Source organism: Perissodus microlepis, chromosome 20 (assembly GCF_051167445.1).
Source record: "Perissodus microlepis isolate ML-2025 ecotype Zambia chromosome 20, ASM5116744v1, whole genome shotgun sequence".
Taxonomy (NCBI): domain Eukaryota; kingdom Metazoa; phylum Chordata; class Actinopteri; order Cichliformes; family Cichlidae; genus Perissodus; species Perissodus microlepis.
Genome location: NC_140480.1, coordinates 20,779,072 through 20,793,496, shown reverse-complemented (window position 1 = coordinate 20,793,496; position 14,425 = coordinate 20,779,072). Strand labels below are relative to the sequence as shown.

Sequence of the window (14,425 nt, the reverse complement as noted above, 5' to 3'; positions counted from 1 at the left end):
AACAGTCAGTGACCCGTTACTGAATGCACGAGTCAAGCACTTTTCTTCTTCTATTTTTTACTATTATTCTTCGGAGAACCATGGACGGGATATGATCCGCTATCAGAAAGAAATAAAACGACTCAGTGGATTAAAAAAAACCCTAAAACAACCCACACTATAACATTAAATGTACATTTTTGACAAGACTGAGATAAACTTTGCAAAAATGCATTTAAAACGTTTGTAAATACATTTTAGAACTATGTGCCAATAATTTTCAAGAATCATGTTTAAACTTGTTGGATGTATACAACATTTATTTTGAGAAAGTCCACTTTTTCACTATTCAGCGAAGTATTAAGTTGGTCTATCTATCTATCTATTGATACTGCTGTCTTACCATGTTTGTTTTATTCAGAACAAAATCTGTTTAGCGACACTGAAAAACTGCAGACCTTGCTGTGCTTGCAATGAAATATCTGAAAAACTATAATTCTGTAAATGAATGAAAAATTCTATCATATTTGGTCTATTGTATAATTTAAAAAACAAAAATATAAACAAAAAAAACAGGTGTGTACTGATCTTGGGAGTACTGATGATGTCTAAAGTGTTTGTAGCGTGCTCCTCACAAAGGTGTTGTACATGCATAAAGTTCCTCCTTAAGTTACCATGCTTATACTGCTTTAGACTTTGGATAACATTTTGCATAAACTAAGTACTAAATTTATGTTTAAAAGACATTTTTTTAAATTATTGTGAGATAGGCAGATATGACAGCAAACAAAACCTAGTTTAGTTATGGGAACATTAGAATTCCTTAAACATTTATTCTGCTTTTATTGGTAAATATTAACTTGTTACTCTTGGCTTAAAATGTTTTGCAGTTTGGGCTAAGTTTTTTTTTTTTTTTAAACATCTGACATTTACATATGTATTGCAAAACATTTTTTGCCACATCCACAACTCAGAGCTCAATTCAATACAATATAAAGCTTCTGTGTATGGAAATATAATTATTATTTCTTTAATTTTAGTCAATAAACAGACAGGAGTGTGGATAGAGAGAAAAGGCACAGTTGAACCCAGGTGCTGCACTCCAGCCATCTGACATGTGATTTGCATGCTCATACACTGAGCTGGATCCATCACACCACAAAATTGCCATTTACTTATTAAACTCCTCGCCTTGCCATGACTGGGAGCATGCTGCCCTCTAGTGTTCAATAAAAATTTCATACAGAAGGACATGGTTGAAGGAAAGCATTTATTTTGACAGGATTATCTCCATCATTTTGATTGTTTTAAAAATACATGTAATTTTAAACACAGCAAAAATCTGATGATGATGCCCCATATCGTGGCAAGAGAAGAATCATTTTAAAAGGCGTCCCAAACACATTACCAATAAAATGTCGCACTGAACTTTGAGGTGAAGATGACAGTGAGCAATCTGAGATACAATAAGGAGAATAAATAAAACACCACAAAACACTCAAAAATAGAGAAAAACACATGCATTCAAAGTAAAAATCAAACCAACTCTCCAAACAACCCCAAGAGTAAAAACAAATGCTCACTTTAAATATCATCACAGATTCATATGTAACATTTTGTGCGTGAAAGCCTGAGAGTTCTGAAAACAGCCTCAAACTTTAGCTGAAGCTGAATAAAATACCTAAATCCCAGCTATAAGATATACTGCCCTGAAATGTAAACATTTGAACTGACCTGATTCATCATTTGGTATCTAATGACATGATAAGACTTTTTTCCCCCCAGAGAAGTCTAAATTAAAACCATATTCACAAACAAAACCGAACCAAAAAACAAACAAACAAAAAACCCTGAGAAGTTCTGAAAGACATCTATGCTTCTTCTCTTTTTGAATATTTTAAACCTTTTTGATATAAAACAACTTGCTGTGTTCATCAGCACACTCAGAAAAATATAGCACACTGTTTCATCTGATCTTTCTCCATACTAGAAAAGCTTCGTTTTGGCCGTCTTTTTTCCATTTAAATTGACACAGTTTGCTTCTGTGGATGCGCCCTCTTCACTATCCTCGTTGATGTTCGACCAGCTGGGTTTCAGAGGAGTCAGCTCTGGGGCTATTATGTCTCCATCCTGCGTGAGAACAGAAACAAAAGATAGTGATGTTGAGACGAGCAGTGGAAATAAACAAGTGATTGCAGGAATTGAAGGATCTGGAAGACAATTCTTCCTTTCTAGGACATTGACTTACAGTCTTTAAGCAAAAGACAGGAGCAGCAAGCAACTTATGCCTTTTTAAATTATGCAAAAATGCTGAAGTAACAAGGCCTCAGAGCATGTTCTATATTATTAGTACTGATACTAGATGTAAATTAAAACTAATATATCTCGATCTGTCACTTCCTTTAATGCACAGAGAAAATGTCTCTCTGCTGTTAGTCGGTGGAAGTGCTGTCAAACAGTTGCTTTCTCTTCAGCAACAAAAGATTAGTGTTTACCCTCTGTCCTTTCTAATATGGAGAGATGCCATTACACTACGGTACTGCAAATTATAAGTGTATAAATAGATACATGGAAAAATATTGCCTGGTTGTTCAGGGTCTGAGCCAGCTGTGAGCACCTTTTATTTACTTCAGCCTGCCGTTTAGAAAACAGCTGATTACTAAATCATCTAGCAGTCACAGAGCAGTTTTATAGATCCTCTATAGTGCAGTTTCTGGCCACGTGGCAAGTGTAAACTCAGTATTTACATTTCTCCTCGATTTTTTTTGTCTGTATATTTGGCTTTTTAGCTGCTAAATCCCAAGCTCTTCATCATTTTGTCACCAGGTTTAACCTCATTTACATGTTCGTTACTTCTTCTGTACAAACTGCACCACAAATTCCCAACCATATAACTCACAGATGGCATCTCAGCTATTTGTGCTCTTTGTTTTCCCTCCACAAGGTTTCAGATTGTCTTTATCACCATTTTGAGTATATTGAATAACAAAATTAGGGAGTTTGTTTTAGAATATATTGGTTTTTGGAAAATATTCAGGATGCAAATTGAGGTTTTGGTCCTTTCAAAGCATGGAGACTTTTTTTTGTTTTTGTTTTTTTACAGGAATCACAAGCTCAAATACGTGACAAAACCTTTCTAAGTCACATGACCAACCCTGGAAATAATAATCCTTCATGAAAAGGGCTTTTGTTTGCTATTGGTACAGTGTATGAAGAGCTGCCAGCTGCAGTGGAAAGAACGATATGTAAGTCACGAGAGGGAGTTCGACTGTTAAGTGATGCTACTTATTCCGGATTTAACAGCATATCGGTTTCAAATTCATACATAATACTTCGTAAACACAAGTGCTAATGAGCTGTATGTTCATTATGTTAAAAAACAGAAGTGGCATTATATCTAACCTACAAGCAAACCACACAGTCTTTTAAAAGTTCTGTGTACAATTTTATTTTTTAATTGGCTCCTTTTGTCATGGAGGAGTAGAGAAGCAGCTCTCTGACTTCCATCCTGAGGCCACCACACTGGAAAGCTTTCCAGTGTTTTATGGACACACTTTCTAGGCACAGCCAAGAAATTCTGTCCATAAAAGCGATGAACAGAATATGTGACAAAAAGAAGGTCTGACAGAGTTCTACGCCCTCGGTGAACAAGTCTTGTGCCCTTATGGGCCCGATATACACTCCCACAGGGCACACTGTGGGAGGATACACCAAGCCTTTTCCAAGTCCACAAAGACCATGCCTCTCCAAGTTTCCTGGAGAGGGTGCAGAGCTGGTTCAGTGTCCCAAAGCCAGAAAACAAAAAGCACACTGTTGCAGCTAAACAGTTATGTGGGACGTATAAAGCTCTGAATGTAAACACTTGATTCAAATGTTAAAAACATCTATTATAGCTTGACTGAATCAGCTAATAATCTAATATAACTTCCCTGCACACTCTGCAGATATAACATGCTACTAATAGCCTCTTTTTAGAATTTAAAGCACCAGATAATTGCAGCCGAAACTTGGGAGATAAATTGCATAACTGCAGCAAGGAGAGGACAACTGTTACACATGCCTTTATCCACACATAATAACATATGGATAAAAGCAATTAGCACTTAAGCCCATGCAATCCACATAGACTCTTGCATTACCACTGCAAGGCTAGAAGGCGTGGCAGAGAGGTAACAACACAGACCTATTCATTATGTGACTCCATTCAATATTTTAACCACTGTCGCTGCATTCAACTGCAATTCTTTACAGTGCAGCAGATAAACAGTACCTGAGGCTTTGAGAAGTTCCTGTCCATGCACCACTGAACAAAGTGCTTCTTGGCAGCCTCCAAAGTCTTATCATCTGTCTTCTTACAGTAGACCCTGATCAGCTGCTCAACAAAGTGCTCTGGAAGGAGTTTAGACACCTGACAAGAACAACAGCAGCCACAAATTACAGAGGCGGAGGGAAAGAGACACTCTTTTTTAAAAGAAGAATAAATGAAAAACCAAAGGAAACGTGCTCATATATTCAAAAATTGAATTTTTCGCATCTTGCTTTACTTCTGACCTGATTCTTGCGTATCTGGATGGCTTTAGTCACATTGTTCTTGCAATAGAAACGCACATTGTTGATGGGGTTCTTCTCCTTCATCCCATAATCCATGACAATAACCTAAAACAGACAAAGTATTAGATCGAGAAGAGCCTAAAGCCCCAAAAGTACAGGCAACACCCTGACTCCAAATATAACTAAATCCAATGACAAGCAACAAAAGCATATCCATATTAAAAAAAATCTCCCGGTTTTAGGGCCATGAGCAAATTATATGGTAAATATTAACATTAATTAAAAACTCACACTAACTACGAAGTCCTCTGGCTGTAGATTGACGTCCTGGGTGCCGCTCTGAGGGATGGATCGGGCCAGGTCAGCTTCCAAGCTCTTGATCGTCTCCTTGTAAACAGCAAGAAATTGCAGAGTTAACAGCTATATCATTGTATCATATTTTTTTGTTACATATTATAAATAACTGAAATTCTATATATAGCATGTAAATAAAAAAAAAAAAACCTAACAAACACAGAACCACAGAATGAGCAATTTCTCATATCAAATCCATTTGGCAAAACAGCAGAAACATAACAGGCAGATTTTTCTATTTCATTTTTTAATTAGCGAACTGCAAAATGTCAACATTTGGCTGAAACTTCAGTACTGATCATTTTCTTTTCTGTATGCGTCAGTGAACAGAGAATCTCTCTGTGTTTTGTTGTTTTGTTTTGTTTCTTGATTGCACAAAACAAGCAACCGGGAAAGCTCGGACTGCAACTCACGTTATCAGCTGTCAGATTACGTTCATTTCAGTATTAACTGAAACATTATGTCTTTACTTTCAGGACACATAATGTCCCCTCATCACCACCATCATCATCATCTCAAAGTGCAAATATAATTAGGAAGTTAAATTAGGAGGAGTTCATGCTTTCTCCCTGCATGCTGCAGTGATGAGACAGAAAGACGGTTGCTGTTAGTCTGCAAAGTATGAAGATTGTTACAAACTGCATACACGGTTGTTGTTTTAGTGTCTTCTTACATCATTTGTGCTGTTGCTTTGCAGAACATGCTCATTATCAATGGAAACAAGTGAAAAGATCACCTTCCTCCACATTTAAGCTCAGTCTAAACTTAAAATTAAGTCTTTTGGCTTTTTTAACCACAAGGAGTTTAATTAATTACTAATTTCAGCTCAACTTTTACTTCACTTGGATGCTGCCTCTTTTCATCTCTCTGCGTGTGTGTAGAGTAGAGGCTGGAGCTCAATCACAAATAACACTGAAAGCAAGTGCGTCATTTTCAATATTTTTTTTCTATTATAAAATTTGTTTGTTGAGAGAAAACAAAGGTGGGAGAATCTCGTCGGGCCAATAAACGTGCTAAACCTGCTCCTTTTTACTGGGGTTCTGATTTACTCAAACACCCCTGCCATCTTTTGCATTTTACTTTCAATTTTGAAGGCAATTTTTTAACCTTTCTGAGCTATTTTGTTATGTATTATTTTATTGAGCAAAGTTGTTTTAATTTTTTGCATGCTTTGTTGCTTGCTTGCTTTTGCTTTTATAAGAAATCCTCTAAGAAAAAAAATACCTGGGTGACATGTATGGAAGTTTCTGAGGTAGTTTGGCCCAGACACTTGTAGAGGCGCCGGCAGACGATGTTGTGCAGGATCTGTTTCGCCTCTGCAAGCTCGGGGGAGGAGGAGTTGAGTATTTGTTCAAACACATTATCTACCAGGCAAACAAAGAGGGTACAGGTAAATAAAGAACCAAAAATGTCAGTAGATCATTTCAATATTTAAAAAGATCCTTCAATAAAAATGTGGCTTTACAGTTCAATCTCTCATGTACACGATTATCGCAGAAACACAAATTAGTCTTTTTCTACTCAGCTGAGTTACTTGACAAGCACAACACATACTGTATTTTAGTGCATAAGTGGTTGGAGTTTATTAGTTAGTTAATTAGTTGATCAGAAATTGTACCTTAACACCAATCATAATGTTTCTTTTTTTTCTCCATATATTATGTCATGGGGCGACCGTGGCTCAGGGGGTTGGGAAGCGTATCTGTAACCGGAAGGTCGCCGGTTCGATCCCCGGGCTCTCTGTCCTGGTCATTGTGTCCTTGGGCAAGACACTTTACCCTACTGGTGTTGGCCAGAAGGGCCGATGGCGCAATATGGCAGCTTGCCTCCAACAGTGTGTGAATGCGAGAGTGAATGAATAGTGGCATTGTAAAGCGCTTTGGGTGCCTTGAAAAGCGCTATATAAATCCAGTCCATTATTATTATTAAAAGTGAGGTTGTTCTTTAATCCAAACTGGTATTTCCACAAGTTCACCATTAATCACAGAGGCAGTTAACACAGTGCACAAACAGATCAAGGTTGTCTGAGAGAATAAAAATATTTACTGAGGGTTTGCCAAAACTCGGTAGTCACTAAACCTGCAGGTGCACACTTAAAAGAAGACAGCTAGTTCTGCAGATTATTAACAAGTAACGACAAGCACAAGTAATAAATACTGATCACGTTTAATTTAGCAGAATTTTCTTGGGTTATCAATATCGATAAAGATCTTTACTATACTGTCTCTTGAAACACAAGCTTGAAAATTACAGGTTTTGACTGAAAAAGAAATTAAATTTTCTTTTATACAGATAGTTTTTGATGGGATGAAGTCTTGACCTCGCCTCGTTTTTTGTCCTGATGCACTACAAATATAAGCTAACAACACTCTTCATACACACCTGTTAGCTTGGTGTAGGCCACCATGTCATCAATGGCTGTGGAGAGCGTGAACATCTTCCCATCTTTACCTTCAAACTGAAGGTGTGGGTCTGCTTTTAAAAAAGCCTCTGTGATCCTGGAGAAACATGTCCAACAGATTTTTACATGTGAGGACATTTTGCTGTGTACAGTTAGAGAATATAAAGCATGAAGCAAAGCAAAACTATTGGAGGGATCAGCTACTCACATAGTCTCTATGATGTTGCACACTTTGTGCTGGTAGGCTCTTCTGTGAAGACAGTTCCTAGTGTGGAACATGTCATATAGATTTCCCACTTCCTGTTGAAGGGAGCGGATGTATTTTAGTGACCAAATATCTTTTAAAACTCAAACTGCTGCTTAAAGTAAACAAACAGATGCAACAAAAGTTAGCACCTTGTCTCGAGTGCAGATGTGCTTCTGCCCGTCCACCTCACACACCCTGGCAAAGTTTAGGAAGCGGCTATAATCAAAGTTGTTATTGATGCCCAGGTGGTAACAGTCCCTGAGTTAAGATGGAGAAAGAGAAACATAAGGGAGATAGGTAATTAAATCTAATAGAAAATATACAAACTAAGAAATCATTTTAAAACAAAACACTAACTCAATAAGCCCCACCTTGCAAAATAGTCCCACTTATCTACGTCAATGCCATTCCTTTTGTTGGCCACGATTTCGTAGAGGAAGGACTTGTCTTTTTGACGGCCTTTATATGGCCACTGTGGAGATGATTGATAATATCAGAAGTGTGATTAAACAGGGCAGTTATTTGCCTCAATTTCCAGTTGCTGGGTTTTTATAGTGTCAAAAACAAATATACAAACAGACAAAAAAACAAAAGCATGAACAACCAAGGAAAACATTAGGAAAAAAAACCCCCCACACAGCTCTGAGACAGATAACCTGTATAAAAGTTGTTTAAGTTCACAAATAATGTGATGGCACCAAATCAGGTTAATGGTTAACCTAATAAACTTGCACTTTATGCTAAAGGAGACTTTCCAATTGTCTTTCAATAATTACATTTTCAAAGTAAATTCATCTAAAGAATCTAAGAAAAAAAAGTTAAGGTTAAATATAAAAAACTAAACTTCAACAAGGTTTTTTTGAACCTGAAGATTTTCGATTAGTCTAAACCTTTAACCTACACTGTAGTCTGATGTGCCCAATATAGAGAAACTCTAACAGAAGTCTCAACATAAAGACACAGTTTCACCTGTGATGGTATAACAATGCATTGCAGACACACACACCAGCGTGTAAATATACATACAGACTAAAGTGTAGATTTAAAGCAGGGCTCTAAATCCTGCTTTACTTCATACAGAAATCACATATCTGACAGTGGAGCGTTGAAGTTACTGACATGTTCCATTCAGGCATAACTGATAGGTACCTTTTTGCCCTTAGCTGCTGTTGTGTCTAATGGTCCAGCAATCTGCTCCTTAATGAAGTCCAGGTCCTCAGGCAGCACCAGCCCGTGCTCCTCCATCACAGGACTCAGCCTGTTGGCCTCCACCAGGTAGTCAAACATGGAGAGAGAGGCAGTCTCATGCTGGGAGATACACAGTAGATTGAACTATCAGTGACTCGTTACTCAAAGAGAAAGTGCTGACTTCAGAATAAACATGACAGGAAACAACCGTGAAAGCTCGTCTTATCTCTCACGTTTGCCAGACAGCATGCCTGTGGTCATAACGTACACAATGACCGTGTGCTTAGTGGTTCTTATCAGCTCTCCTTATCAGTCTGAACACTACAATCACTATCTTTGCCGTTAACTGAGAAAATATCAAATCAGATAATGCTTTGTGCTTAAGTCTTGACCCGCAGTTGTTATAACTACCAATAAAAAGCTTCTGTAAACAAAAATCGCCAGCAACTGCTGCAAATTGATCTTCACTGTAAGGTCAAGTGGAAATAATTTCAGAACTATGATTTGATTTTAAAAAACTGTTTCAACTATTGATAGAATGAAGGGAGTTGAGCAGGTAGACATTTTAAAAGCCTACATTACCAATTAAATGTTAACATTAGCTGGATGTCTTTAGGTAGCAGTGAAATAATTTACACAATAGCACTCAAGCTTCATTATCCTCCAAAGTGAGATGACTTAGACAACTCGAGGCCTTTTCCTGTAACTTCCCAAAACAGCCACAACAAAGATCGCCTGTTTTCCAGACAGTAGTCATCATCTGTCTGGAAAAAGTCAGATCCAGTGTGGTTTTATTTTTAAAAACATCTTGTTAAAGCAGTAACTTCCTAATTTTAAACAACTCAGAAACAGAAACATTATTTCCTTTAGAAATCATAATTAGCTTCAGGACTTCAGGTCAAGTATGATGGCTTTTGAAAAAAAACTATTTTTTCTTGCATGCTTAAATGCAAGTTCTGGCAAGTAGGTTGTAGATGTGACTCACTGGTGCTGATTCTCATTTCTTTGTTTGCCAAATAGTTTTATTAAGACTCACAACAGCAGCTAAAACCTCAAGAAAACAACACATGTCAACAACGCAAGAGTAGTTTCAGGGAAAATGAAACTGAGGACATAGAGAGGCTCCACGCTGCTACTGAGAAAAAGTGGAGCTACAAAAATATATAATTATATATTTTTATTTTGGGTTACTCAGAATAAAGTGGTGCTGAACTACTGCGACTCCCTCTGTGGCTGATACTGCCCTGTATGCGACCTTGTGTGTTCTCCTTAACTGCTGTTTTCATTTAACATTTGTGCCACAGAGTTCAGTACCTTCCAGTTTATACCAGGACGTGCTTTGGGGATGAACACACCGTCGAACATGTGGGAAAATGGTCCATGTCCTAGGAAGAGAAAAGTACATAATGTGTTTGTGTTAACTTTGCTCCACTGCAGTCTGGTAAACAGATGATAAGAAGAAAATAACACAGCTTCACTTTTATTTTAACTTGTGCTCAGACCCAGTAAGTAATCACGGTAAACGCAGCATTGGCTGAGCAAATCATCTTTAGTCCATTTTAATTTACGTCAGTATCATGTGACACGTTTTAATAAGTTTCTTTTATAACACCACTTACCCAGGTCGTGGCACAGCCCAGCAATCTGCACGCACAAGATGTCTCTGCGAGAGATAAGGAGCTCCGGCTGCCTCTCGTTTAGAGCTTTTACAAGCCGTCCAGCCAAGTAACCCACACTGTGCCAGGACAAAACAAAACCGCTAATTTCAAACAAGATACACAGTGAATCTTGATTATGTGATAAATTTCACTTTTAGTTTAGCAATTTCAGGTATTTCAAGCAATGAGTTTATCTGAAAAAAGGTTGGCAAGGTTTAAAAATGTGTGACACATCTATGTTTCACAGTCATTGAAATGTTGACTTTGTGTGTTGTTATTCCACTTATTTTCTGCCATACCCATATTTGCCAGTGTAACAGAAAGCTGTTATTAGCCATGAGGCAGGCAGGGATGAATAGGTTGTTTGTTACTGTAAAATAAACTTGGAGCAAATTTTTCTGTGTGACCTGTGATAAAACTCTAATACTATTATATTAGAGAGAAAGATATGCACTTCCGTATGATTTTACAGCTTTATGTGTAGTTAACAGCAAAACAAGATCAGTTTAACACTTCTCAATAAATCGTCTGTTGAACTAAGAACATACCCAAGCGAATGTTCGAATCGGTTGTGGGACGCTCCGGGAAAGACAAAGTAGGTCCCTCCTAGCTGCTTGATGTTTCGCAATCTTTGGAACTGAGGTGTGTCGATGATTTTGATGAGAAGCGGGTGTAACGCCACATGCCCGTGGATAGGATCGTTAAACACCTGGAAGCAGAAACAATAACAAACACTATGAGTATACCACCACAAAAGACATTTATCTGACCATACACAAAGTATATTCAACACAGCAGTGTGCAAATATGCTCAGTTTACACTTCAGTGGAAATGTTGGCAAACATTTCTTCACACTGCAGGCGAAAGCGCATCAAATCTGACTTTTTTGACCCTATGCGACCCATTTTCGATCATGGTATGACAGTGTGAACAGCACACATCCGATATTTTCAAATCCGATCTAGGTCACTTTTGTATGTGGTACTGAATCCGATACATATCTGATGTTTTAGAAAGCGACTGCTGTTTGAATGGTCATGTCCCATTAAATCCGTCTTTTACGTCACTGACACAAGACAGACGCCAATTATCAGCGCCAGAGAAGACATCGTGAACACTTCCTGGCCATCCAGTGTAGATGTTAGTGAAACTGTTGGGAAGACAACGTTGGAGAAATGTGAACATTTTATTTGTACTGTATAATCTGCAGATTCTGACAGAAATCTCCAACTATCCTTTGAAGCACCGCTCCTCTCTAAAACAGCAATAAGGATCATTATTAGGCCATATGTAAATAACAAAATAACTTTATAACTTAAAGCAAAATTGGGAAATGTAAAGTCTGAAACAAGTCTTTATATTAAGGGCCATCAGTCAAACAATACTGTTTGGTCTGGGTCTAAACAGAGCACGTTGTGTGTGACGTCTTCTTTTGCGCATGCGGGCCGCTTTGAGGGTCGTGAACGGTTCACACTACAGCACGTTTGCTGTCACATTTTATTTGTAGTGTGAACAACCAGACAAAAAAACCTTATGATTACCAATGGATATATTTATATAGTCCAAATGTAGATGACTTCCAGAGCCAAAAAGACTTTCTGAAACCCTGTTTTCAGCAAACATGTTCAATTTTAATCTTTTAAGGTATGACTAAAATACAGCAATTAATGCTTGACAGAATGGCAAAAGAGGTGTTATCAATATGGCTGCAGAGTAACAGGAATTTGGTTAATTTAAAAAGTTCTAAATTTTTCTTAGTAGAACTAACAGGTAGGTCCTTCTGCCTCGTTCACAGAAACTTGATTAAAATTCACCTTCGGGGATCTGGAACCTAGTCTTTCTTCATTTCAGACAAGAATAACCTTCCTTTCTTTTGACAGCTGAGGCCAATGAGGACAGAGGATGTCTTTCATTCAGAGACCGTAGTGGTGTTATGCCACATTTCCTAACAGCTTATCCAAATCAGGGTTGCAGTGCTCCACGTTTCCGTTTCCCAAATTGTGCGTTACTTATCTCCACAGCCTTGGACGTGCACAATACAGTGAAACAACTGTTACCTTGCTTGGCTCAGTTTCAATCTGCCACAGCTTCCTGAGGCTGTTTAGGATCCGCAGACGGTCACCCAGACACCTTGGAAGAATAAAATAGAAAAAGAAGAGGAAGAAATAAAAGTGAAAAAGTTGCAGGGATATCTGGTGAGATGCAAAAAATGTCTTGCGCAATATTGATAAAATTAGAAACGTCCTCTGTCAGAGTGATGCTGAAAAACTAGTCCACCAGGTTGCTGTGAAAACAGAAGCAGAACAGGAGGCTAGGAATTCAGTTTTTGAGTTCTCGCCTGTGGAACCAGTTCCACTTTGGGTTCAGGAAACAGACACCATCTGTTCTTTTAAGATGAGACTTGATAAAGCTCATAGTTCTGCCTGGATCAGGTGATCCTGAATCATACCTTAGTTATACCACAGCAAATGGCTGCCCTTCCCTGAGCCTGGCTCTGGTGTTTTTTTAATGGGTGCTGTACATACACACCGAATTGCCCTTCTTTGACACTACAGGTGTGCGCTGCTCGCTTTAATGGGTTAACCAGCTGTGACACAAACTGATTGCTGATGTTTCTATGCATTTTTTTTAGGTCTAATAACTTTGACTATATTGATAAATAGCCTGCAGTAAGAAGATTTATGAAGGATTAAATGAAAATATTACCATTTTTGCAAGTTTTGTTTTGACTGCATTATTGTACCTACTTTATGTTCCACACTGTAATCCAACCCAGTCCTTTTAAATATATTCATATACGCGCTTTGTTTTATTTCTTGCAATTTATACAGCCCTGTCAGCCAGATCTCTCTTGAAAGAGACATTTTAAATCTCAATGACATGAAAGATATGTAAAAGTCAGCTTGTACCCTGTGACAAGGATGCTCTCTCTGGGTCAAAATGTATGTACGTATGTATGTGACATCTTACAGTTCAGCGTGTCGTTTACAGTGGTTTAAATCCTGGTAATCGTTTTCTGGCAAAGAAACCGGAAATTGCTTTTTGGCAGAGGATCGCTTTTTGGCAGGACACCAGACTTCCTCCAGTCCACACGCCCAACCCAAGTTTTACAGAGGACACACTTACTTTACGCCAATCTTCTCCAGGTCAGCATCCCTGAGATCCCGAAGCCCGACACCTGTGATTTTTTGCGCTGTGCAACACAACAGTTTCAATGTTAGCTTAGGCGTTACAATAAAAACAGAAGTCCGCAGATTAGCGCTAATAACAATTAGCTTCGAGCGCCTAATATAAGATGGCAAAAGCAGAAAACCAACCCTTGAATGTGTCCACCCATTCTCCAAGACCTTCTCTTTGCAGGTACTGGCACATTTCCTCCACTCCCCACTGCATGTAGTCCGAATCCGACACCCGGACCACTGACACTTTCTTTTCCGGCGTTTTGAAGCTATCGTCTGGGCTTGAAACCGCTGCTAATGGTCGCTTTCGGTTCTCCATGGTGAGCTAACAAACTGGCACCTTTTCGCTTTAGATGCGCGAGTTAAGGCACGACAAATTATAGCCGATAGCCGTTCTCCCGTCGACTACTGCAGCTGATCTGACAACTGTGCAGAGAAGACACGAGAGAAGTGAAAAATACCGGGGTTTTGACTTTCCCCAGGGAGCCACAAATCATAGCGAAACACTAACAGCGCTTCCGGGGATTCTTTTCAAAATAAGACTGTTTTGTTCACATGGCTGACCGACCAAAACGGTATGACTCGTTTTCTTTTAAAGATAAATTATATTATGCTCAGCTATAGTGATTTTTTTTAAGAACGTGAATACAAAATGTGTGTGTCCAAATAATGTTTCCAGCATGCCATTTTAACGGGACATTGCAGCATAAAACCTAGCTTAACGCCCTGCTTTTTGGGTGGCGTAACCAAAAAGTAAAAGCAAAAGCAAAGATCCCCCCCAAAACTATTATCGTTCCACATTTCCATTCCCCATCTAATCTGGGCTATTTTTTATTACTGACTGATCAGTAATGGCACTGCTAAATT

At 38.4% G+C, this 14,425-nt stretch overlaps 1 protein-coding gene across 1 annotated transcript; it reads right to left on the bottom strand.

Annotated features, from left to right (window-relative positions):
* Positions 1 to 1,232: 1,232 nt before the first annotated feature.
* LOC146364451 (deoxynucleoside triphosphate triphosphohydrolase SAMHD1-like) lies at positions 1,233 to 14,052 on the bottom strand. Its single transcript, XM_084917358.1, has 16 exons — positions 13,697 to 14,052; positions 13,506 to 13,572; positions 12,437 to 12,509; positions 10,927 to 11,087; positions 10,340 to 10,455; positions 10,035 to 10,105; positions 8,682 to 8,840; positions 7,904 to 8,004; positions 7,682 to 7,790; positions 7,494 to 7,585; positions 7,267 to 7,382; positions 6,109 to 6,248; positions 4,822 to 4,917; positions 4,531 to 4,635; positions 4,250 to 4,387; positions 1,233 to 2,109 (listed from the first exon to the last, which is right to left on the bottom strand). The coding sequence occupies exons 1-16, from the start codon at positions 13,875 to 13,877 to the stop codon at positions 1,966 to 1,968; spliced, it is 1,869 nt and encodes a 622-aa protein (XP_084773484.1). The 5' UTR covers positions 13,878 to 14,052; the 3' UTR covers positions 1,233 to 1,965.
* Between the last annotated feature and the right edge of the window lie 373 nt (positions 14,053 to 14,425).